We start from the raw sequence: 25015 nt of genomic DNA, 5'->3' as shown, positions 1-25015 counted from the left end.
AAATTAATTTTATCTCTTTCCTGCTAAAAGCCTCCTAGGGATCTCCAACCCACTTAAAATCTAGCCTCTTCATGGGGACCCAGATGGTGCACATGCTCCGGCCCCTACTGATCCTTCCTACATCCCACCCTCACTCACAGCCCTCCAGCCAACAAGCCCCTTTGCTGTTCCTCTCTGACACACCACGCACACTCCTGCCTCAGGGCCTTTGCACTTGCTATTCCCTCTACCTGGAGGCTGCCTTGCCTAGAGCTTCCCATAGAGGCTTCTCTTCTCTTAGGTTGCTACTCAAATGTCAACTCCTCAGAGAGGCCTTTCCTGGCTACACCATCCAATGTCTTACCACCCTCCCCAGTCCAGCTCTACCCACCCCTGCTCCATTTTCCTCAGAGCTCTTCTCCAGATGGTCTTAGTTGCTATCTTTTTTTTAATTATCTGTCTCTCTCCACCGGAAGGTAAGCTCCACTACAGCAGACCTTACCTGTCTTATACACCACTGTGATTTCTGGTGCCTAGCCCATACCTGGCTCACAGGAAATGATCAACAAGTAAATTTTAGTAAATGCATAAACGGCTTTGTGAAGTGATATGAGTAACACTATTTAAGGTAAGAGTTAAAGAAAACAAGATTCAGGGAGGTGAAGGGACTTGCCCAAGGGCACACAGCTGGTCAAAGCAGGGCAGATGTTGGGACCCAGTCTGACTCCACAGTCAATGCCCTCGGCCACTCCACTCCCCACTGGCCGGTGCTACTCCTGCCACTCACTAGAACTCTGAGCTCCCACCCACCTGTCCCCAGCCTCAGGATTATTATCACATCTTCCGACTTGTCGTGTGACAGAGGGGAAAACCCTGTTCCTCTCCGGGCCAGGCCTAGGTGACCTCCAAGGCCTCTTCCAGTTCTGCCCCTCTAGAAATATTATCAGTAATCTACATTTAGTTAGAGCTTATGATGTAGTGGGCACTATACGCATATTCTGTCACTCACAATACCCTCATAATAATCCCATGAGGTGAGAACTGTTATTATCATCCCCATGTTACAGGTGAGAAAACTGAGTCCCAAGGTTACACGGTGATGGAGTTAAAACCCAGGCAGCCTAGCCCAGAAGTCTTGGTCTTATCTTGTCCACCGCTCCCTTTACCTTCCCTCTGCATCAGTCCCTTCCCTGGGGGAGTAAGCGAGTGAACACCAAAGGCGGGGAAGGTCTTTGCTTTGACCTCACTTTCTTGCTGCAGAGGGACTATTGGTAGAGATGCCCACAGGGCCCTTTCTATAAAAAACTCATGCTGCCTTTTTTTCCCCCTATTTTCTTAAATGCTTGAAGTAACAATGATAATTTAAAAGTCCCAACAAATACTTATTTGAGCATTTACCATCTGTAGGCACAGTGCTTAGTCTGAATGTGCAGTGCCTCATTAGATGCTCACAATCTTATGAGGTAAGGACTATAACACCCATTGTATAGATGAAGAAACTGAGGCACTGAGCAGATAAATTACATGCCCAGAGCCACAGAGTAGGGCCGGGATTTGAACGCTGGCAGAGTAACTCCAGAGCTAGTCTGAGACAGACAGAGATTCCGAGTTAGGCAGAAGGGTACAGATACCCTGCAGGCCAGCCAAGGCAGGGAAAAGGGAAGTGACATTGACTGACTGACTGATTGACTGACTCCAGTGTGATTCCCTACCTGGGCCTCCCAGCGTGTGATCCAGGGCCTCACTTTGAAGACTTTTGGTTTGAAGCACAGGGAACAGCAGGGAAAGACACAGAGAGGCAGCCAAAAACCAGAGACACAGTGCGAAGAGAGACACAGGAGACCGGAACCAAAGAGAGGAAGCCCGAGAGAACAAAGCTGGAGAAGGGGTTTTGTTTTCCCCCAAGCCTCAGCCTCACCAACACGCCCCCCCCCCCCCGGAAGACCTACAGGAGCCCCCCAGGGCCCTGTGTGAGATGACCAGCAGCTGGCGGGCCACTATGACTCCAGGGCTGACTGCACGGCTGGCTGCTCTCCAGGTGTCCTCCAGTGAGGAAATGTCCTTGCCACCAAAGGCACGGGAAGGTCAGAGCAAATCAATTCTCCCTTCGTCCCTCCGAAGGTGGACCAGGTGGAGAGGAAGGGGTGGGGAGAAGAAATGCTTTCTGGAGATGTTTCTACATCAGTGTCCACACACACACACACACACACACACACACACACAGCCTTTCTCCCAAAGTTCCCTTCTCCTTAAGTCCCCCAAGGAGGTTTGCAGCCCACGTGGGCTTGCTGGAAAGGAAGAGGGAAAAAAATCAATAGGATTGATCAGGAGCTATATTTAATCCTAGCCATAGCTCTAGGGTGGCTATTTCAGCTGCAGAGTCAGCGAGGTGTGGGTGACCACTCCTCACTGGGGACAGAAGTTATGGGACATGAGCTCAAAGGGCAGGGGTTTTGGTGCCTCTTCCCAGCTGCAAGGGCCCTAGGGGAAGCCAGGTCTCTTGCTGCCTATACCCCCATTGCATGTTGCAGAGCTGGAGGCTGGAAGGATGGAAGGGAGGACGAGAGGTCGGGAGAAGAGGAGGCAGGGAGCACCAATTTGTGTGCCTGAGCTCTGTGCCAGGCACCTGCCCCAGGGGGAGAACTCCCAGCCACACACATGGCTCATCAAGCATATATCGAGCACCTGTTTGTGGCTGGCTCTGTGCATGGTGATACAGCAGCGAACTAAATAGACAAAGCCCTCTACCCTCCAGGAGTTTGCATTATAACAGGGGAGACAGGGAGCAAAAGGCTAAATACGTAATAGAATACCTAGTAGCAATAAATGCTAGGAAGAAAAATACGTCCACAAGGAGACAGAGCCAGGAAGTCTCTGATAAGGAGACAACTGAACAGAAGCCTGAGTGAAAATGAGGGAGCGAGCCATGAGGATATCTGGGAGAACAGCATCCTCAGGTTGAGGGAACAGCAAATGCGAAGAAGGCCCTTAGCCAGGAGCACACCTGGCCTGTTGGCTGGTGCGTGGGGCTGGAGCCGAGTGGGCGAGGAAGAGGCAGTGAGGCGAGGCTGGAGTGGTAATCAAGAGCCAGGCCATTCTGGGCTGATCCAAGAATTGGGATTTAATTCTCAGAGAGACAAGCGCCTTTGAGAGTGAAGTGACACAGTCTCACGTTTTAGACTGCTATATGGACTACAGGCATTGGACTCAGAGAGGAGGGGGTCTCTGCAGCATCAGCCACACCAGCCCTTTCTCCTTATTCAAACACAGTCCTCCAGCAGGTACCAGGATGAGGGAAATGGGACCAGAAGACTCCCCCTCACTCTTGTCATCTGCTCAGCAAAAGGTCTGGAATGCCCCACACACCTTCCTGCGTGAGCCACACAAGTCAGTCCCAGATCATGCTTGGAGTTGCCCCATAATTATTTTATTCATTCACCCAGCAACATTTAGGTGCAGACCTGCTTTCTGCCAAGCCTTGTACTGGACATGGGGACATGCAGAAGGGCCACTACTTTCAAGGAGCTCATGTTCTCAGGAGGGCAAGGCTGAGCAGGAAGGTGCAGGCCCATGCTGGGATGGGCTGACTCCTCCTGACCCCACACAGCAGTTCCACAGCTGGAAACAGACGAATCCATGCCTGAGCTCTCGAGGAAGCCAGCGGAGTGCTAACTCCACACCCCGCAGCCAGCCCCCCAGTGAATGGTGAGGAAGCCCAGGCTCAGGGAGGGAACGAGAAGGACCCCAGGTCACACCGAAGTTAGAGAACTAGATGCTTCCTACTCAGAGTCAGCCCCTGAGATGGAGCAGGGTCTCTGGCCTGGGAGCAGCGTGAGGGCTGGGACCAAGCATGTGTCACCACCGTATCCCCAGGGCTCAATAATTCTGGACAGCGAGTTAGGGACCGCAGCTCAAACGGAGAAAAGATCAGACCACACCCAGCAAGAAGGTCCAAAGACCCTGCCTCCTCGGGCCCAACAGGAGCCAGAGCAGGCCGACCTGCTGCTTGGAATCATGCCGGGGAAGCCTCTTAGGCCTACAGCTGACATAGCAGGGCCGCACAGATGCAAGAGAGACCCGGCTCCTTCTGGGAGCCCCAGGAATCAGTTCCCGAGAGGGGAACCTCTACCAGAGCCCATGCGAGTACCCCCCCACACCCATACAACAGCAGTGACTTCAAGTAGTTATCATTCATATTTTTTTGCTTTAATAATCATACAATCTGTGAGCATAAGAGATGCTCTCATTTCCATTACCCCATTTCACAGAAGAGCAAAGAGGATCAGAAAGGCTAACTCAGATCCGAGATCTCTAGCCCGCAAGTGATGGAGCTGGGTTCAAATCTTGTCCAATTCCCGAGTCTACATTCTCATCCCCTCGAAAGATCAACTTCCTGGCTGACACAGCCCCTGTTCTGGGCACAGTCCTGGGAGGCTGGCCTACTACAAAACATTGGGTTTGGGGGTTTTCTTATCTTTTTTTTTTTTTTCTGAAGTAGAAAACCCTTTTTTCAAATGAAAACAGGAAAGAATATCCAGTCACACTGCTTATAAAGGCAGAGTTGCCCCCACACCGCCATTTCCACCGCCAGGGGCCCTCCCCACTCCCTGAGCGCAGACTCAGTTCATGTCCCACCCCCCCCCCCCCCCACACACCCCCCCCCCCCCCCCATCCCCCAGGCCTCTTCCTCTAAAACTCCACCTCTGTCACTGGCAGCCCGGCCCCTTGCAGCCAGGAGGACCTAATGCCTCCACACCCCGGGCTCAAGTGCATCAATCTCGGAGGCAAGTCGAGCGGGCCTTTCTCATCCTCACTTGGCAGAGGAAGAAACTAAGCCCAGAGCCAGACACGCTTGCCCCAAGCTCCGCGGGCTGCTCAGTGGCAAAGTGGCAACAAAAAACAAGGTGTCCTGCCTCCTGGAGCTGTTTCTGCAATAGGGTCACTGCCTACATGACAGAGGTGGCCAGGGCCAAGGGCAGGAGGGCCAGATGTAAGCATCCTAGGTGGGCAGGGTGGCCCTAACCGGCTCGTCAGCCGTCCCCCTCCAGAAACCCTCAGCTTCCTGGCTAGTACGCTTGTCCCTCCAGCACCTGGCCCACCTTCAGGCACCTTAGAGTGCTTGGGGGGAAAGCTTTGGGGAGCCCTGGGGAGATCCTCTTGCAGAACTGCGGGGTGTGATTTACATCTATGTAGATCTCACCAAAGACTGCTCCCAGATGTAAAGATGTAAAGCAGGCCAAGAGCTCCTGGGCCAGCCCCAGACTAAAGTGGGCCCGTGCCTTGTGCCTGCCCTGAGTCTAACACCTCAGGATGTCACTGAATCTGAGATTCCAAGTGTCTGTCGGGATTCCAGATTCCAGGTGTTTCTGGGGCCCCTGTTTATATTTGGTGTTTGCTGAGGTTCCCAGACTGCATTACAGCTGCATATGAATGCAAGCCTCAGACCACATCATTCTTTCAGCCGCACAGAGTCCCGAGAAGGAGGGACTGTCCACTGTCTGGTGGGGGGGGCCTGGCCTGACTGGGGACTACTGGCTGCCCATCCCCCACAGGCAGGGCAGGCCCCTACCGCAGCCCCATCCTCCAGGCTGGCTTGGCCACATAAATCACCCTCCCAATAATATTTGTATCGATTATCTAGATTGGAAGCCTCAATTGGCTCCATTGTCTCACTTCCTCTCCCGGGGCTCACAGATGGGGTCCCTTCGCCTCATCTGCGTTTCTAATGCGACACTTAAATGAAGCAGCCTCAGCAGCCAGCAAAGCCCCACGCTGCCCTGGCGGGGGCTTGGAGAAGTGATAAACATATTCCTTGAGAGAGAAGGATTCAATCTGGGGCCTGTGGGGCTCGAGAAGCCAAAATGGGCTAGTTCCTGGATACGCGAGGTGTGGCCCATCCGCACCATCTGGGCGCGCGTTAGAAATGCGGAGCTCAGGCCCCACCCCAGACCCACCAAATCAACATCAGCATTTAACAAGATCCCTCGGTGATTCCCAGGCATGTTAATGTTTAGGAAGCACTGCTCTAGTATGCAACCCTTGTATTGTACAGATGGGAAACTGAGGCCCAGAGGAGGCAAAGGGCCTGTCTGATGTCACACAGCACGTGTGATCCCCTGAGTCTCTGTCTGGCTCAGGCAGAGGAAATGAGAGGCAAGTAACTTCTGAACCGAGGGGGTGGCCTTTTTTGGGCTCCTCTCCCTCCTGAGCTCCTACCTCCTGTCTCAGGGCGTGGACAGATGGTTCAGACCAGGCCTGGAGGGGCCAGCGAGAGCTCCGGGGACTCCCCAGGAGGGCACCTCCCTCCCGGCCCGGCCAGCCAGCTGCCCCTTCCCTGGCAGCAACTGGACAGCAGATCCCAGGGAAAAGCGCCACCTGGGTCCGCCCAGCACAGCGGGGGGCCCGGAGAGACAGAGGCCCCCCCCCCCCCCAGAGGCAGAGGCGGAGGACCTGGGAGACGTGGGGAGGAGGGACTGGAAAGCTGTGATCCGAGGGAGGGAGGCAGGGAGGACAGAGATGGTGGGGAGGGGGAGACAGAGAGAGGGATGGACAGACACAGAAGGGAAGGGGTGAGCACCAGGAAGGAGGGGAGAAGGACTGAGAGAGAAGGGTTGGGAGAAAAGCAGCAGTAGCAAGACTGAGAGGGGAAGAAGGGAAAGAGGGAGGGAGGGAGGGGATTGGAGGCCCTAAAGAGTGATGGCACAGGGAGAAGGGAGGCAGCTGGCCTGGAGTCGGGGAGCCCAGCCCGGCGCAGCCCTGCCCAGCCTGGCCCGCCCCAGCCCCCAGTGACAGCGCAGCTGCCACACTTGGGCCCTACCATGAGGTCAGTCCTGCCCCGGGGCGGAGGGAAAATGAATGGGGTCCAAGATAAAAGGTCCAAGAAATTATTTGTCTTCTTGTCATGTCTTGACTGCAACGAGCAGGGGCCGGCGGGCAAGCAGGGCATCATCCCAGAACAGCCCAGACTGGCAGGCCCACAGTACACACCCGGGCCCCAGCCCCAGCCCCAGCCCCAGCCCCACGCCTTGGTCACCCGCAGCCCCAGCTCCCCTGCCCAAGGCCGGGGAAGGGGGGTGCGGGGGGCTGGGACACCTCCCAGAACCTGGCTTAAGAAGGCAAGGACCAGGGCCGCCTGGGTGGCTCAGTCGGTTAAGTGTCTGCCTTTGGCTCAGGTCATGATCCCAGGGTCCTGGAATTGAGCCCCGCATCGGGCTCCCTGCTCGATGGGGAGTGTGCTTCTCCCTCTGCCTCTCCCCTGCTCATTCTCGCTCTCTTTCTTGAATAAATAAATTTTAAAAATCTTAAAAAAAAAAAAAAAAAAAAGAAGGTAAGAACCCGTGGGGCAGGGTCAGTATTTGCTCAGCACCGGTCCCCCAAATCCTCTCGAGGCTCTGGGCAAGTGGAGTCCTGTCTGTTTCTCTCACTGCTGAGGGTCTGTGTGAGCTGGGGGGTGGGGTGGGCAGGGAGGCAGGGTGTCTCATTCCTCCTGGCCCCCTCGCAGAGGCAGCATGAGGTGAGGGATGGTTCCCAAACACCCCAGAGGAGGGCTGGGCGGTTTCAGGGTCAAGGGCAGGTCAAAGGGCCGATAGCCCAAGTGCTACGAGCACCATTCCTCACAGGTGTACAAGCTCAAGCTCGCAGAGCACATACCCGTGCTCACACCCATGTGTGCCCATGTGCACCCACACTCACACCAGGCCGATTTCCGCACGGCCGGCAGCATCCAGAAAGCACTCCCTGGAGGCTCCCCCCTCTCTGAGCACCTGAACCTGGGGCTGGTGAAGCAATGCCATGGGGAGCAGCTCCTGGCTTTAGGCCGTGCCCAGGGAAGCCACGGATACCCACGACCTTTCCCGGCAAAGCGCTGAGCACTCCCCCCAAGGCTCTCCAGGAGACACGACTGCCCCTGCAGTTTGCAGAGGAGGGGTGGGAGGGCCAGGGAGGCTGTGCCAGGAGCGAGGTTACACAGCCGGGGCAGGGCAGACCTGGGATGGGAACCCGAGGGCTGGGAGGCACACGGGGAGGGAGGAGGGAGCTGGCACCTACCATACTTGTCCCCGTCCTCGCCGCGGGCGCTGATCCTGCGGCCCAGGACCTGGATGTGCTTCCCGCTGGTCCGGCTGTAGAGCTGGTACAGCCGCAGCTGCTTACGGCTCACATCGTCCCGAGCCCGCGTCTGGTTCTCCACGTGGATGCGGAAGTCCACGTTCTCCTCGGCCGCCAGCACCTGGCCAGGGAGAGCGGCATCAGGGATCTACCTCGGAAGTCCTGGGTGCCCTCACGTGGGAGCCACGTTCACACCGGAGAGCAGGGCCCCGCTCCGGGCCGGCTCTGGGCCAGGCCCCCGCGCAGACCTGTGCCTGCTCTGTCACCATCCCCATCTCACAGATGAGGCAACCGAGGCTCAGACAGGTGAGGCGTGTTGCCCGAGGTGGCTCAGCCAAGAAGCGGCGAAGCTAAGAAGCAGGCCTCGGTCTACTGGACAACAAAGCTTGCGCTGCCTTTCCACCAAAGCCCCAAATTAAAGCAAGAAGTACGGAGCGATGGTTTCTCCTGTGACCTTGGGCACACAGACTCCCTCTCGGTGAAACAGTCGAGCAGAGCCCCTACCCTGATTACGTTCCAGGGCGGCCGTGAGAATAAAGTGAGCACGTGGGGAGTAAAGGATCAGAGTAGATATGAAGATGGGAGAAGGATGGGGGGCATATAACTGCTGGTTGGGTGCACAGCAGGGAAGGACAGAGGCCTGGCACGTCACCCTGGGAAGGAAAGGGCCAGAATCCACTGTCACTTGGGCCCCAGGAGTTGATGCCGGGGGCTCTCCTCTCCACGACCAAGCACCCTCACCTGGCATTCGCCCACACCCCTGGCGTCTCTTGGAGAAGACTTCATTTTGCATCTCCCACCAAAACTCCCTATCTCCCCAGAGGTTTAGTTCACATCTGACCACATCCTCCAGGAAGCTGTCTCTGGCTATGCCAACATGTATCTCTCCAGTCTCCCTTCCTGAACATGACCTCTCACCTGGACAACTTGCAGCCACCTCCTCACCAGCCTTCTGTTCCCACTCCTGCCCCCTGGTTGTCTGGCTTCCACCAAACCCAAACACCTTGAGTAATGCTCCCCCTCTACACTCTCCGGGGCTTCCCATCACATTTAGACAAAGGTCCCTACCACGGCCTCAAGGTCCTCAGGATGAGTCCCCTCTTCATCCTTTTACTACTCTCTCACCTCCACTTGTACCGGCTGCCTTATTATGCCACTGAGCATTCCAAACACAAAACACACACCTGCCTCAGGGCCTTCACACTTTCTCTTCCCTTGGCTTCAGTGTTCTTTCCCAGATTTCTACATCCTGGCTCCTTTGCTTCATTAGGCTTTCTGCTCAGTGTCACATCCTGAGACTGGCCTTCTTTGACTGTTTTTCTGAAGCAGCCCCCACCCTGTCACTCTCCATCTCTCTACCTACCATGCTATGTTTTTTCCTTCTAACATTGACCAACCTGACATAACATCTACTTATCTGGTTTTTGTCTGTCTCCCCCCAACATTACATTGGCAGTACCATGAAAGCTGGGGCTGTCTCCTTCTTGCTTGCTACTCTATCCCCAGCATGTAGCACAGCAGAAACTCAAACATTTGTTGAATGCATGAATGAATGAACAAATGAACACTGAAAAGATGTGGAGTCCTGTCATTCCATTTACTATTAAATTAGGTTTTCCTAGGCCCTGCTAAATGTATGCCTGTCCCATCCCATCTTAACCATAAAGCTGAACAATTCTCGAAGCCCAGACAGTGTTCTTGGTTTGTTCTGTGTGCCCACGAGGTCTGACATGATGCTGGGCAGGCAGGACCCCACTCCCATGAGAGCACGGCCCACTCAGCCTGTTGCAGAGCTCTTGGGACCAGGGCTGCCCAAGCATCTGTCTCACCTCTCAATCGTGAGCTCTTGAGGGCAGGGACCGTGTTCTCCTCATTACTACATCCCACGCCCAGCCCAGGGTCTCTGTCCCCAAGCTGACCTGCACATGTCCCCTGTGGCTAGCCTGGGCCCCACAGGCACTCCAGCTGGACCACATTATTTATCCTTCACTATCATCCTCAAGGCGGAAATATTATCCCACATTACAGATGAGAAAACTGAGGCCCCAAAGCTAAATTGACAAGGTCCCAGAACAAGCAATGGCAGAATTAGCCCCGAATTAGCTCCAAAGCCCCTCTTCCAGCCCCATTTTGCTGGGCCCCACTTGCCCCACCAGCACAATCAGGAGGAGGTCCCAGGGTCAGAACCCAGGGTGTGCCCTTCCCTCGCTAAAGGGCCCTAGGCAAGTTACCAACCCCTCTGGACTTCAGCTTCCCTAGAAAATGAGAGGGGTGACAATGGCATCCACCCCAAGGGCTGCTCCTCAGATGAAATGTAGAAAGTCTTAGAACAGTGCCCAGCACAGAGCGAGTACTCAAGCGGCATAACTGAGAGAGCACATGGGGGTCCTTTCAGAGGCTCACAGTGAAGCCCTGCAGACAGAGCCTCTCTGGAAATACAAGCAGACCACACCCCCAACCCTGCAGACGGGGCACCTCGGCACACGCTCAGTCTGGGAAGACGCTATTGCCCCTGACCCTCCAGACAACCCTGCAACATGGGAATGCTTATCACCTCCACTTAGCAGATGCAGAAACCAAGGCTCAGGAAAGTTAAGTCGGTTGCTTCCAGCCACACAGCCAGGGGTGCGGGGCCTGGCGCCTGGCCCACCAAGGGTGCGCACCCTTCCCTCTCGCTCTTCTCGATGGCCAGCCCCTGTTACCAATTCACAGCCAGGGTCTGACACCTGGGACCCACCTCCTCTCATAACCCGATGCTCAGGGAGGGAAGAACTCCGTGCCCCATGAGGTTCACACCTGGTGGGCACGTGTCCTGAAGACCCCCCGCCCATGGCCCTCGACCTCCCCAGAATGACTTCCTGAGGTAGCCTGGCCTTGTCCCCTCCCCCAAGGGCGGGCCTCCAGCCTCCTTCCCTGTCCTCCAACTCTCCTCCTGCTCACAGGAGACCTTATCGACCAGAGGTCAAACCAATCTCCTTACCCCGGGTCCCCAAGGGGAGCTGCCCTGCCCCAGAAGCCAGCCTCCTGTTAACGATTTTCTCCCTGGCCCACTGGACAGAGGCAGCGCGGGTGACCCAGGGTCAGCAGGGGCTATCCGGTGGCCCTTCCTCAGGATGTGGAGGGAACAATTCATCTTGCCCAGCTTCCACCCATTCAAGCCACATTCTGTGGTCACATCCTTCCCAAGGGAGGTAGCAGGGGTGGCCTCTGACACATAAACAGAGTCCATCCTTCTGAAAAGGCAGAGAGACCCCTGGGCTTCCTGGGCAAGACCTCTGGGGAGCCCCAGGCCTTTGCACAGGTCAGGTCCTCTGCCCAGGGCACCCTGCCCCCTCAGCCCAGCTGACACCTGCCCTCAGGTGCCTCCTCTGGAAGCTTTTCCTGCCCCCCACCCTCCCAGCTGGGTTAGGGTCTCTGGACACTACACTATAATGGCTTATCATCCCCAGATGGCAGCTTGTCCGGCTCATCCTGGGGTCTCCAGCTCTGGCCCCAGGAGGTGCCCGGCAAAGGTTTGCTAAATGACTGTGGCTAGGATGAGGGAAACCTGGAGGCCAAAATCCGCTCCAGCACTTACTACCCAGACAAGCAGAGTGCCCCACAGAGGGGTGGCAAGGGGCGTCCTTAAAGCTATCAATTGCTGAGCTTTCCTCTATTCCAGGTGCTCTGCTAGGAAGCCCTCTAGACGTGGTGCCTCCTTAGCCAGTCCTGGAGGTGGGCACCCGTTGGAGCTCACTGCAGAGACTGGACCTCTGAGGCGCTTCTCCAGGGCCACGGAGCTGGAACGTGGGCAAGCGGAGCTCTAGCGTCTGCCTCAGGAACATTCTTTCCCTCCTGCTTTCCTGCTCACTGGGTGGCAGGTCACTGAGCCTGGGGGGGAAGGAGGGGGGGACTGTATTCCAGGCCTTCCTGGAACAGCTGAAGCTGCCCTCCGCAGGCTAACACCCCCCCCCCAGGGGCACAAGCATGTGGGGTGTCAAGAAGCTGCAGTGGGAAAAAAATGAGACTACTGCAGCTCTCACAAGGTGAGCAGGCTGGTACATCCAGGACGTGTCCTTGGGCAGAGGAAGGGACCTTTGTCACTCTGCCTTCCTCCCACCGCAGCTTCTCTCTTGGGTCGAAGCAGCTTTTCCCATAGCAGGATGGCCTATAGTGGGGTCCCCCTGCAGCCCAAGACCCCCCATTAAGACCCCCCTCCGGCCAGCCCCTTCCCCGCCCTAAGAGCTTGGGCTCTGGTGGGAATATTCACTCCCCAATCCAGGAATGGCACAGAGGCATCAACGGCCACATGTCCCCCAGGGTGTGCCGAGGCCCCAGGCCCTGGCACAGACAAGGTGTCCAGTGGGACAGAGCCCCCTGCCTTCGGCCTGGCCTGCAGTCTCATCCTTGCGGACACAGTGCTCTAACACTCAGGGTGAGGCCGGCTCCGACTGCACACTCGGCCTGGCTCCCCACTGCCCACAGCACGGTGTCCACTCGGGGTCCTTCACCATCTAGCCTCTCCTACCTTCTGAGCCTCTTCCCTTAGGCACCTTGGGGTGAACCTTCCATGGGGTGAAAAGAGGTTGGGGTGATCTCAATGCCAGCTCCCAGACATCAACCCAGGTCCCCTCCTACCGGGCCCTCCATCAGCCACCCCTGCTCCGTCTGGCTGAAGATTTCCGCTTCACTGACCCACTCCTGTTCTGAAGACATGTTTGGGGGCTTCTGTTTCTTCCCGGGCCGCACCGCCACCTTCCACAGACGTCCGCCGCGTCATGCATCACTTCGGCACACACACCACACACGTCCAACAAGATGACTAGCACGGACTGACCACCGATTTGTTTGCTTTCTCTAACGCTCAGTTTTCTCACTGGCGGGATGGGGACTGCGGATCACATTTACCTCTGAGAAAGGAACAACAACCACAACTGTTTTTCTTTTTTTCTTGTGTTTTGTTTTCTGAATAGCCACTGCTTATTGAGCATAAGAACCACTTTAGGTCAATGGTCTTACATAATTCCCAGAGCAGCCCCATGAGTCGGTGCGAGTATAGTCCCCATTTTACAGAGGAGGAAACTGAGACTTGGAGAGGTGGCATCGCATGTCCAAAGAGGCACACTAGTGAGCAAAGGAATAGGCCTAGAGCCCAAGCACTCCAGCACTTCACCCTCGCCTGCCTTCACTCTCCCCTCTCCCCACCCCCTCCCCTCCCTCAATTCAGGATGGCAATGGGTTCTGGCCACAAGCCATAGTCGGGGGCAGGGACTGGAGCAGGGATTAAACATGAAAGGGCTGAAGGCCTTGAGCTCACTCCCCCTACTCCAGAGGAGGATGGGGTCACACTGCCCCCTCCCGCCCAGGTCCCCATCCTTGAGGCCTCCTACAATCCATGCCCCTGTCTCCAGGCAGCCTGCCCAGAAAGGGAGGGTCTCCTCGGTCCCCGGAGGGGCAGCCCACAGACTTCCGGCCACATTCCACCACCGCCTGCCTCCTCCAGCAGCAGTGTGGCCAGCCCCGCCGAGGGCTTTCAGAGCTTCTCCACGTTCTCAATTCACCCCTCCAGGAGTGGGCCCTGGTAAAGTCAGCCCCGCTCGCCTCCCCAAAATGCAGCTCCCCAAACTCTGCCTGGACTCAGGCCCAGGAGCTGCTGCCAGCCCCAGTGTGCTGTGGATTATTCTCTGAGGGGCTGAGACGAACGCTGGCTCCCACTTGCTGGGCACTTGCTTTGTGTTGGGGCCTGGGCTAAGCACATGGCAGGCATGGGCTCCCTCCTCCTCACACAACCTGGGCGGGTCAGAATGATTACCATCCCTACGACAAAGGGAGACACAGAGAGGCCAAGTGGCTTACCCACGATGTTGTACACAAAGCAACAGAGCCAAGATCTGAACCCACCTCTGGCTCGAGAGCCCATGAATTTCCCCCAGCTGGCATCTGTGGACAGAAAAGGGAGGGGGAAGGCCAAGCCCACCCCTGGATGTGAATTTGGCTCAGATTCACACTCCCATTCACCCCTCAGCTCCAGGCTTCTCCCCTCTCTCCTGTCATAGTCCCCACACCCAACCCAGCCAGAACAGTGACGTTGCAAAGGGCCCTTCCCCACCCCCAGCCTGTCCATTAAGCTCCCAGGGCTATCAATGTATTGATTGGCAAGGCTGAGGCATCAGCGTGGGAGGGAGGGGCTGCCACCCAAGGCGGCTGACTAGAAGCCCCTCTCCCCACACATCAGCCTTCTCCCTACAGATCGTCAATATGGGTACCTTTGGCAGTCAACCCTGAAGCCAGCTGGGGGAAGGAGGCAGGACCCCTAAAGACTCAAGTTCCCTTCTTTTCTTTCTTTTCCCCTTCCCACCAATCCCTGTTTCAATTCCCTGTCCCTTGAAGCACATGGGTGGGGAGTGGTCCAGCATGCCTACAAGGTAATAAACAAGCCCTTTATTCCAGCATTCAATGCCCACCATGGCCTTTTACATCACCCCTATTCCTGAACTTGATGCTCACTGGCTCGGAGTCCCCTGAGCACATCAGGCTGTTCCCTGCTTCCATGTAGAGATGTCCCATGTGCCTGCAACGGCTTTTCCATACACACACACATACACACACACACATGCACACACACACACACACGCATGCACACAGGTTCACAATGTCTTCACCCAGCTTGTTCCTAATCTAAGATTCAAATGGGGCATCTTCCCTGCTCAGATCCTCTGGCCCCCAGTCTGGTTTCATGGCCCTTTACCAAAGTACCCATGGCACCCTTGAGCCCCTGTACCCCTGCACAGATCCCTCAGATTCTCTCAAGTCCCCAAGGGCTGGGATAGGTCGTGAGCCCCCTTGCCCCAAGCCTGGTGTCAGAAGGGGCCTAAATCCAGCTGCCTGGCCCCAGCTTCTCTGGGGCCCCTCCAACTCACTGACTCAACACTCATCCTGCTCACCAGGTCTGTGCCAGGTGCCGCAGGGCCCTCGGGATGGGTCCAGCCTCCCTTGACTTCCAGGAACCACGAGCTGCTAGACAAACAGGCCTCTAGACACACCAAAGTCAAATGCCTAACTACGGCTCACATTTACTTAACACTTATAATGATCCAGGTGCTGTGCCAAGTACTTCCCCTGGGGTGACCACAATTCACCCCTACAGCAAGCCCAAGAGGGAGGTTCTACCGTAATGCCCACATTAAAAATGAGCCACAGAGAGGCCAAGCAATTTGCTCAGTCATGAGACTATGAAGTGGCCAAGGCAGGGTGTGATCTGCTGGGCTGGATCCAGAGCCTGAGCTCCTATGCTTCCCTGTGAGCCCCATGGAGATCACACTGGGTCATGTGACAGTGACAAAGTACAAAGGGGTTCCAAGGCAGAGGTGGAATGGGGGGTAAGGGAGGTGAATAAAGCTGCCCAAAGTGTCAGTCATCTCTTCGCAGGGAATGCTTTGAGGGAAAAGCTGAATGGATGCCTTCTTGGCACCCCCTCTAAAATCTAGTCCAAGGCCACCCACGCAGCAAGTGTCCCACAAATGTTTGCTGATTGCTAATGAGGAGCAGCATCATAACTGCGTAACTACGGCATACCTGGCCCAAGACATGACTTCAATTACACCTCCCAACAGGCCTGGGAGTGGTACTATCATCCCTATTTCCCATGTGATAAGGAGGCAGAGACTCAGAGAGGTTAAGGGTCTTGCCCAAGGCCACACAGCCTGAGAGGGGTGCAAACCTAAGTCCAAAGCCTGTGCTCTCAACTTAGACAAGAGGAGCCCTGAGGCCACTGATGCAAGGAATACATCCCTCCCAACCTTCCTCAGCACCCTGCAGAATGGTACGCACTTACACACGGAGCAGGTAACCGATCCAATAACTACTGTTACTCAGTTATTTCCAGAGTGCCAGCCACTGTACTAGCTACTCTGTGTGCATTATCTCACTTAGCCCCCACAGTAACCCTTAAGAAGTAGGTCCCTCTCATCACCCCACTTTACAGGTGGGGAAAACTGAAGGGCAAAGGGTTGATGTTAAGAAATTTGTCCAGCAGCACAGACACGATTCAAACCTAGGTCTCTCCTATGCCAAAGCCCATGCATTCAAGCTCCATAGAAGTCAGCTAGCTCACCTCACTGATACCCAGGTGTGTAAACTGAGGCCCAGAGAGGGAAGTCATCCAATGAGCCAGTGACAAAGCCAGGACTGATCCCAGGGGTCCTGAGAGCGTTTCTGCCATCCGTGGCCCCATCTTTGGCACAGGAGCGTTTTAAATGGCCCATGGGCATTATGCCATTAAGATGTCAGAGCAATAATCCACAAACATCTCCCAGCCCCTACCAGCAAGCCTGATTAAAGCCTGAGGGGCCAATTTACCCACCGATGTTCCAGAACAAGTCCCCACACTCAGGCCCAAAGTGGAGACAACAGGCTTCCACCTTCTCTGAGGCTCAGTGGCTCTCCCCCAGCCCGGGCCAGCCTGGCAAGGCCCTTGGCACTGCCCTATCCCTGAGTGTCCCAGCAAAAAAATGGGGTACACAGAGGTGGAACAGAAAGCCCCTGCCCCCAGAAAGGAACCAATCCACATCTCCCCCCTCCTAGTCACCAGGAGGTGACAGTGCCCTGGGGAAAGGGGGCTTACCACACCAACACGGGTAGGGGGGCAAGGGAGCCCTCCCAAAACAAGAGACACGGGGCCAGTACCCTGACCCCTGCTCTCCACCTGTAGGAGGCAGGGATTGTTTGGTCAGTTGTTTTCTTTCCATTTTACACATGCAGAAGCTGAGACCAGAGAGGTTAAGTAACTTGCTCAAGGTCATACAGCAAAGATAAGGCAGGGCGACCACTGGAACCAGGCTGGCACACCCCAGAACCCCCATACTGCTGTTTCATAAGCCTCGAGCCTAGAGCCAGGTGACCCAGAGTCGAAGCCCGCTCTGCCTCTCTCTTGCTGTGCGGCGAGAGGCAGGTTATTTCATGCCCCTGAGCCTCACCTTCCTGTCGGCAGAATCCCCTGATGTCGGGCTGGTTGCGAGGCTGAGCCTCCATGAGGTGAGAAAGAGCCTGCCTGTCACATCGCGAGCACACCATGCCCGGTGGTGGCTACCGGCATTGCTGTCGGCCTGATGGGCCTGCAGCCTGATTGCCCACACCTACAGCTCTCCTGCAGAACCAGAAGGTCCTCTGAGGCTAGGAAGTCTCCCCCCTGTCGCCCTCCATCTCCCTTTGGGGGCCCACTGTGCCCTGAGAGCTACCCCAAGCCTGCTAACCCTGGCGGTGCCACCACAAGATATTTTAACAATCCACCTCCTTACCTCAGGCTGCAGGGATAGCTGGCAGGGTGCCCCCTCCCCTTCCCTGCTGGGAACGAAGCCGGGAGGGGAGTGCTGACTCCCCCAGGCCCTACCCTCCTAGACACCCACCTCTGGCTCTGGGACCCTTTCAGTCCAGAACATTCTAGGAAAATCAGGGCCTGCAGACTCCGAGTCAGGTGCCCTCCATCAGAGACACCTATCTGGGCTCTGATCATCCGTAGCATGGAGATCCTATCAATGAGAATCCAAGAGGAAGTGCTCCCTGAGAACCCCTAGCATGCCCCTTGGAACTCCATTTCCCCATCGGTATTCTTTCTGAAGAAGTCTGTCTGGTGTCATGGAAAGAATACAAGATCTTGAATCCAGAGTCTTGAGTCTTAGCATTGGCCTTGAACAAATCCCTTCCCCACTCTGTGCCTCAGTCTCTCCAATTGTGAAGTAGGAATATTAGCCCACCTACTTCAGGAGGAAAAAGGACAGGAAGAAGGAAACATGCTTCTGGATGCAAGAGCCTTGGAGTCTTACTTGGTTGGACAGAAGCAGGATGTGCCCCCCTTCCGTACTTCTCAGGAGGCAGGATCACAGGAACTCTCCCCTCTAGAATGGGAGCATCTTGAGGCCAGGAACTGACTAGTCTTGTTCTCAAGGCCAGCAAGAAGCGGGGTTCCAGCAAGTATTTGTTGAATGAATATCTGACTGGACACACAGATGGATGATGTCACTGCCTTAAGAAACTAAAAGTGCCACCCAATAGGACATCCTCCTCATGTCCCAAAGGACTCTGTCTCTGGCTTTCCTATTCTAACCAGCTAGAAGAAAGGTTCTAAAACTCACGGAGGAAGCCAGGTGTGGGGGGTGGTCAGGTCAAGAGGGGGCGTGAAAGGAAACTTCAAAACTTGAACACACTGGGCGGTGGGTGAGAGGGGAAGGGGTGCTGTGGGAGGGACAAGGGGTGGGTGGTGAAGCCCCCCCTTCCTGGCCCGCCTCAAGCCTGGCCTGTCTGGGGAAGGCCAGGACCTAGCCGAGCCTGGCGGTAGGAACAATGTCAGGCAGGTGCCGGCCAAGCTGCGTGAAAGGCCCAGCCCGGTGTCATTGTCAGCGCTCAGCCAAGTGCAGAAAAGCAATTTACTGGTCACGCCGCCTGCTCCCCTCGGAAATTTTTAAAATTCTTCCGATTTGAGCTATCCGCGGTGTCCCAAGTCGTGTGGAGAAGGGATTTTATTAAATTCCCAGCTTCCTGCTTCCTGGGGTGGCCAGCAGGGGCGGGGCTCACCCCATGGGGGGCGGGGGGGGAGGCAGTGTCTGGCACTGACTGTTGTACTCTCTCGAAAATGTGGCTGGAGGTGGGGGCCCACCCTGCTGGCTGACGGAGGGAGAGAAGGAAGAGACCAGAAACTCCCCCCAAACCAGGGAGGGGGGGATGGGAAGGGCAGAGGTATATCCATTTCCCAGCAGAACAAAGTACCCTCCTGGGTGAATGAGAATCTCCAAACCTCCTTCCACACCTATCCTGTACCACTTCAGCCTCAAGGCCACCCATTTCACAACTGCTAAGGAAAGATGAGGCTGGGGCTCAGGCCCAGTCCACCAGGTTGCAAAGCTCTGAGCTCTTCCCAGCGCGCAGGGAGGCCTCCCCAGCCTCTGCTCACCAAGGGAGCTCCTGTCACCCTCTCTAAGCTTGCCCTGCCGGGAAGGTAGCTGCTCTCCCCTCTGCCTGCCCAACACCGCCTCAGCAGGGAGTGCACTTCACACTCCCAGCAACGAACACTTGAGGCCCACCCCTCATCTCTACCTCTAATGGCCATGCCACCTTTGTTCCTAGACCATGAATGGGGACAGGAGCCTGCCGTTTCTTTATCTTTTAGGACTCATAGATGCTTTTGAAAATCTGTGGGGAGCTGAGAGCCCTCTCCAAAACATGAGCACATTTGGGCACCATTTTGGTATGACATATCAGGGGCCTGCCTCCTCCATAATCCCATCCTTAGATACTCTATGCGTGCAGGGACCATGGGTTAAATACATCAGTCTTATGGCAGTTTGGATGGGGAAAGTCTGAAAAGATAGGAAGAGGTGAGAGAAGTGGGAGAGGAGGCTCCATCACCTGCTTGAAGTCCTAACCCAGATGGACCACCCAGCTCTTTCCTGAGAGGCTGGCTTCAGCTCTAGGCCAGGAGGTCGAGGTGGGATGCAGAGTCCAGGTTCCCTCCCTCATGCTTCCCCAGAGAACACAAAGATGCTGCAGCAACCCCTCCTGGGCCCTGCTTTAAGGACCAAGAGGCAGCAGGCTGCAGGAGGCTTGAGCAACAAAGTCCACAGATCTCTCTACCTCCATGCTCATTGCAGCAGTCCCCCATCCCCAGGTGCAACATGCAGGAAAAGAGCTCTCACCCAAATCAGACAAGCAGATCCTCTGGAGTGACCCTGGGGCCTGCCCTCTGCTTGGGGACTCAGCTGCAAATCAGGCAGGCCATGCCTGGCATTGGCCTCTCTCTCTGACACCAGCCATTCCCCACCCCTGCCCCCGCCACCACAGGGTCACATCTGCTTTGGCAAACAGCCAGTTTTAAGTTACTGACTCCAGTTATATTGATTCAAGGAGTCACTGGGGACCTCAGCCTGGCCAAAGCTGGGGGAAAGAACCCATCAGTCCGTCTGTCCATCCGCCCATCCATCCATCCATCCATCCTCACAGCCCCCAGCCCCAACTAGCTTCCCCGAGCCCAATGTCCATTCTAATGGCAATGATCCTCTCCCAGGAGTGGAAGGGGAGGTAAGCAGACCCACCACCACACCAAACACTGAAAGAGGCTACTGGGTCTCAACAGCACTCAACACGCACAACATTCGTTAAGCCATAAAGCTGGGAGAGCCACCATTTTCCCCGCTCAAGGCTCTTTTGGGGCACCTCTGGAACCCCAAAGGCTAAAACCTAAGCATCGTCTCTAACCCTGTGAGGACACCTGCCTTCAACCCAGAGGGGGAAGGGGCAGATAATCTCTTTTGGCCCCAATCCAGCTCCTCCTAAAGCCCCTCCCTTGCAGCTCTAGGTGGGTGGGGGGCTAGGGTAGCTGGCACTTCTATTTCCCTTCCCTTTGCCCCCCCCCCCCACCCCCCGGAGGGGGCCCCGGGCTGGGTCTAATCGGGGCTGAAGTCGCTCCCTCTTTCCCTCTTCTCTTTCTCTGCGCCCCCCCCCCTTTTCCTTCATTTCCACGGCTTTGGAAGCCAGAGCGTTCCAACTGTCTGCGTGCCAAGACCTTCCCGAGTCTGAAAGCTGCTGAAGTAACAGATCAGATTTTAGCAAGTGCTTTCCAGGCTGAGCGCCAAGCCCTCTTCTGATTCACAGAGAGCGAGCGAGCGGGGAGTAAGGCGGGGAATCAGTCGAGGGCTGCACCACCTTGGGCGAGGGTGTGCGGAGCGTGGCCCATTCTGGAGCGGCTTCAAGGGCACTGGCCTCTCAGCCCAAGCGCCCGTCTCTGCTACCTCTCACCTAGTCTCTCCAAGACCTGTCTCTGTCTCTCCCCTCCTCTCTCTCCCTCTCTCTCTCTCTCTCCCCTGCAAACGCCTTTGAAACCACAGAGTAATTTACAACTGAAGCTTTCTCCCTGGACTCAAAATCCATTCGGCTCAAAGGAGCCTTTTTGTTTGGAAGAGCGACCGGAGATATTAAGGGACGGATGGCAGAAAAAATCCTCAGGTCCCAACTCCTCTCCGGTTGTGGGCAGGGGGCTTGGAGCTGGGCACACTGCAGCGGCTGAGTCCGCTGGCTCCGGGGATCTCCTCCCAGTCGAGGCCGACAGGGGCCGCGCCAGTCTGAGCCCTGCAACAGAGCCCCTTGCCCTTGGCTGGTCCCCCGCCGGCGCAGGGCGCGCGCGGAGCCGCCCTTTGGCGCCCTGGGAACAGGTGCACTGGGCTCGACGCCCAGTAGGGGTGGGGCACAGGGAGGGGGCGCGGCCCAGGCGAAGGGGGTCGACCTGCACCGCTAGGCAGGGGCAGGGGGAGGTCAGAGTCAGGATCCTACGTACCTGTACCTGGAAGCACAGCAGCAGGAAGTGTAAACACCTGCGGGAGAGAGATGGAGAGGTGGTCAGTGGGACTTGAGGGAGGGGGGCGCGCGGACAGACAGATGGATAGGCAGCCGGAAAGTCAGACGAACGGCCGGGCGGGCAGACAGAGTCACAGGCACACGGACAGACGGCCAGGCAGGGTAGGCAGCCCCGCGCGCGGGCGCTTACAGGCAAGTGCAGGCGGAGGGCGCTGAATACATCGCTGGGCGGGGGGGAGGCGGCGGCTCCTAGCCCAGCCTGCACATGTCCGCTCCGCGCGGCCGGGACCGGGCGCCTCCGCCGCCGCCGCCGCCGCCGCCGCCGCTGCTGCTGCTCCCTCCTCGCCGGCTGCTGCTGCTGCAGACTCTGCTGCTCCGGGGCGCTCCGCGGCGCGCCCTGCGGCATCAGCGCCCCGCGCGGCTCCTCCCGAGCGCTGCGCCCTCCGGGCTGGCGCGGGGGCTACGGGGTGGCCGCCGCTGTGCAGGAGGCGCCGGGCTGGTGCGGGGAAGCTTGCTCACTGCTGGCCGGCCGGCCGGCCGTCCGGGCGTCCGCGGGAGGTTGGCTGCTCGGTTCACTCCGGAGGCAGCATGCGCGACGGGGCTGGAAGCTGGGGCGCGATCTCCGGCCGGGGCGCGGGGCTGTGCGGGGCCAGGGGTCAGCGCTCCAGGGCCGGGGCGCGCGGCTGCAGCAGGAACGCGTCACGGCCGCACCGTCTGGGCGCCCGCCGGCTCATGTCTCCTCCTCCGCGTCTCTCCGGCCGTGCGCATCGCCGCCTCCCACCACTGGCGGCGGCCGGGGCGTTTTCTACGCGCGGGCGGCGAGGGGGCGGGGGGCCGGGGGCGGGCCCGGGCCCGAGTCGGCACAATGAGGATGCGGGGCCCGGGGGCTCCCCCCTCGGGGCGCGGCCGGACGGGCGCTCAGCTCGGCTGGGTGCGCCGCGCCCACATCAAAGGCGGCCCAGCCTGCTTGCCTGCCTGCCGCGGCCTCTCCACCGCCTCCTCCTCCTCCTCCTCCTGGCGGCTCCGGGTTAGAGGGAGGCGCTCAGACTCTCGGAGACGGGACGCGCAGCTCCGAAGGGGCAGAGCCCGCGAGGCTGGAGCTGGTGATCGCTGGAAGCCGTCGGAGCTGTGCGCCCGGGCGCAATGACCCGCGCCGCGGCGCAAATGCTGCCCGAATTCGGAAGGCGGCGGTCCCCAAGAACGCAGTTAGGTGCGGAGCGTCCTCACTCACCCACATTCGCTACTAGCACTCACTCACACCCACTAGCGCTTCAGTGGGGAGCCGAGAGGGGGCGGGTCAGGCCCAGCCCCCGGGGCGGCTCCGTTTAAGGGGGTTCGCTTTCGCCCGCCCTGTGAGTCCACGCAGGACCGTGGCGTGTCCCAGATGCCCTCTCGGACGGCTGGCACTCTGAGACCCCTTCTGATGTCTCCGTCCTTGCCGCTGCGGGGGAGGGGGGTCTCCAGGACTTCCCTCCCCCTCACCCCCCTCCAGGGCTCTCGGGTCGGTTCTCGGGCTCCCAGCGGGGCTCTCTGGTAGGCGAGCCAGCTTTGGAAACGCGCGGCTGCCACCTAGCGGCCCCGAGGCGTCGCTGCAACTCCAGCCCGGGAGGGCTACAGAGAGCAACCAGCAGGACTCTGGCCAGCGACCACTCTAGGCCTTCCGCCGGCCACCTGGCTGAGACTAGCTTCCGTTTGTATACTAAGCGGTTTAGTTCCTTTAACCAGGACTCCAGTGAGGGTATCTCCTCTCCCCTCCTCTCCTCGCTTCAGGGGCAACACTCCCATCCTTTCCAACTTCAAAATGTGGGTGTTGTCATATGCCGCCGACAGTCGGGCTGTCCTTTGGCCTGATGCTAAGGGAGAGGTCATAGTGAGAAACAAACTCAAAAAGCAAAATTCAGGAATCCATACTATTTGGTTAAAAACCTGGTGTCACTGGCAGTGGTTGATAATCCCATTGTACTAGAGCATAAACTGAGGTAGCTGCTGTCAAACAGGAAATAACTGTTCCGTGTACCAGCCCTCTCCGCAAGCTCTTGTGAAGTTCCCTTTCAAAGCTGAGGCTCTTAAACAGGTTGCCTCTGTCTCAGCATTAGACACAAGAGCAGAAAACCTTTTGAAAACTAGCTGCTGGGTGTCGGGGAAAGCTTCTGTGTGAAGGGCTGGGCTGAATTTACTTAAGACATTCTCATTGCCAGGATTGGTCTTGCTTATACTATTATTACTTTCTATTACTTTTAAATGGAATGGGTATATAACTATCTTCTAGGTAAAATGCTTGCCATTTTTTTCAATGTTCACATAAAGTCTGTCAACCTCACAAATAAGACTATCACCCAAATAAAGACTGACCAAAAAAGTCAAGAGAACAGTTCTGAATAAGAGCATGAACTCAAGAGTCAGAAATCCTGGATTTGAATATTGCCTCCAACATTTACTTATAAATTCCAGCAAGTAACAGTCTGAGACTCTGCTTCCTCATCTACAAACCATGGCTAAGAACAGTAACAACTCAAGAGTTGTTTTCAGTTACTGAATGAGGTCATTCTGAGTCTGGCACATAATAAAGGCTCCAAAGGTTTTAGCCATTATTAATAATTATAATTATGTTTCTCAGATTTTCACTTTCTTTGTGATTTCATGAAGTAGGGAGGCAGTATCATTACAGCTTAAGAGGTGTCCAGTCAGGTTCTGTCTTAACTCCAACTCGTCATTTAACCACATTTTTTCTTACCATTTACATCTCAAATCTAGTTTTCACATACCTATTTACTTACTATATACATGATTTTTATATGGAATTTTCCTATCTGAATTTGACACATGAATTCATATTAACTTCGTATGTACCACTATTTGGTAGTCACTTCTCAATTCATTCAATTACGATTTATTGATCCTGTCAAGGCCATGGGTGAAGACAGACAAGTTCCTGTTCTACTAAAGCTATTTCACTTTCAGGGAAAATGGGCAATAAGTAAGGGAAGTCAAGAGATAAATTCTAGCCTATCAGTGCTTTGAAGAAAACCAATGGGATAGAGAATACCTCTTAGTAATATTTAGGCTAAGCCACAAAGGTGAGGAGAGCTAGCCACGCAAAGGAAAATTCCAAGCAAAAGACACCAAGTGCCTACAGGTAGAAAAAAGCTAGGTAACAGGCAGGAATAGCCAGGGTGAGTGGCAAAAGTTCAGGGTAAAAACAGGCAAATACTTGATCATGCCTCAAAGGCTCTCAGAGGCCAATAGGTAGTCAAAGGCCTTTTTTAAAGGGACTATTTATATACAATTTTTAAGTCTGTTTTAAGTGTGCTCAGAGTTTAACATAGATCTATGTAAACACCCCCCCCCTTTTTTTTTAGATCTTACTTACTTATTTGACAGAGAGACAGCAAGAGAGGGAACACAAGTAGGGGGAGTGGGAGAGGGAGAAGCAGGCTTCCTGCTGAGCAGGGAGCCCAATGAGGGGCCGATCTCAGGGTCTGGGATCATGACCTGAGCTGAGGCAAAGGCCTTAACAACTGAGCCACCCAGACACCCTGTAAACACCTAAGGCATCCTTCCCACACCCATTGCTGGTCCCAAATTAACATTAATTTGTTGGCACTAGATA

At 56.2% G+C, this 25015-nt stretch overlaps 1 protein-coding gene across 1 annotated transcript in view; it reads right to left on the bottom strand.

Moving 5' to 3' along the window:
- Nucleotides 1-21647, bottom strand: part of FGF18 (fibroblast growth factor 18) — a 32428-nt gene extending 10781 nt beyond the window's left edge. Inside the window, exons 1-3 of the mRNA XM_032403479.1 lie at nucleotides 21596-21647; nucleotides 21386-21422; nucleotides 8026-8206 (exon numbers count right to left, since the gene is read on the bottom strand). Coding sequence (XP_032259370.1) covers nucleotides 8026-8206; nucleotides 21386-21422; nucleotides 21596-21627 — 250 coding nt within the window. The 5' untranslated portion in view covers nucleotides 21628-21647. The remainder of the gene's footprint in view (nucleotides 1-8025; nucleotides 8207-21385; nucleotides 21423-21595) is intronic.
- Nucleotides 21648-25015: the final 3368 nt, after the last annotated feature.

The sequence above is a fragment of the Phoca vitulina genome, unplaced genomic scaffold (assembly GCF_004348235.1).
Source record: "Phoca vitulina isolate PV1807 unplaced genomic scaffold, GSC_HSeal_1.0 scaffold6, whole genome shotgun sequence".
Taxonomy (NCBI): domain Eukaryota; kingdom Metazoa; phylum Chordata; class Mammalia; order Carnivora; family Phocidae; genus Phoca; species Phoca vitulina.
The sequence above is the reverse complement of the archived record's forward strand: the minus strand, read 5'-3'. Positions and strand labels throughout refer to the sequence as shown.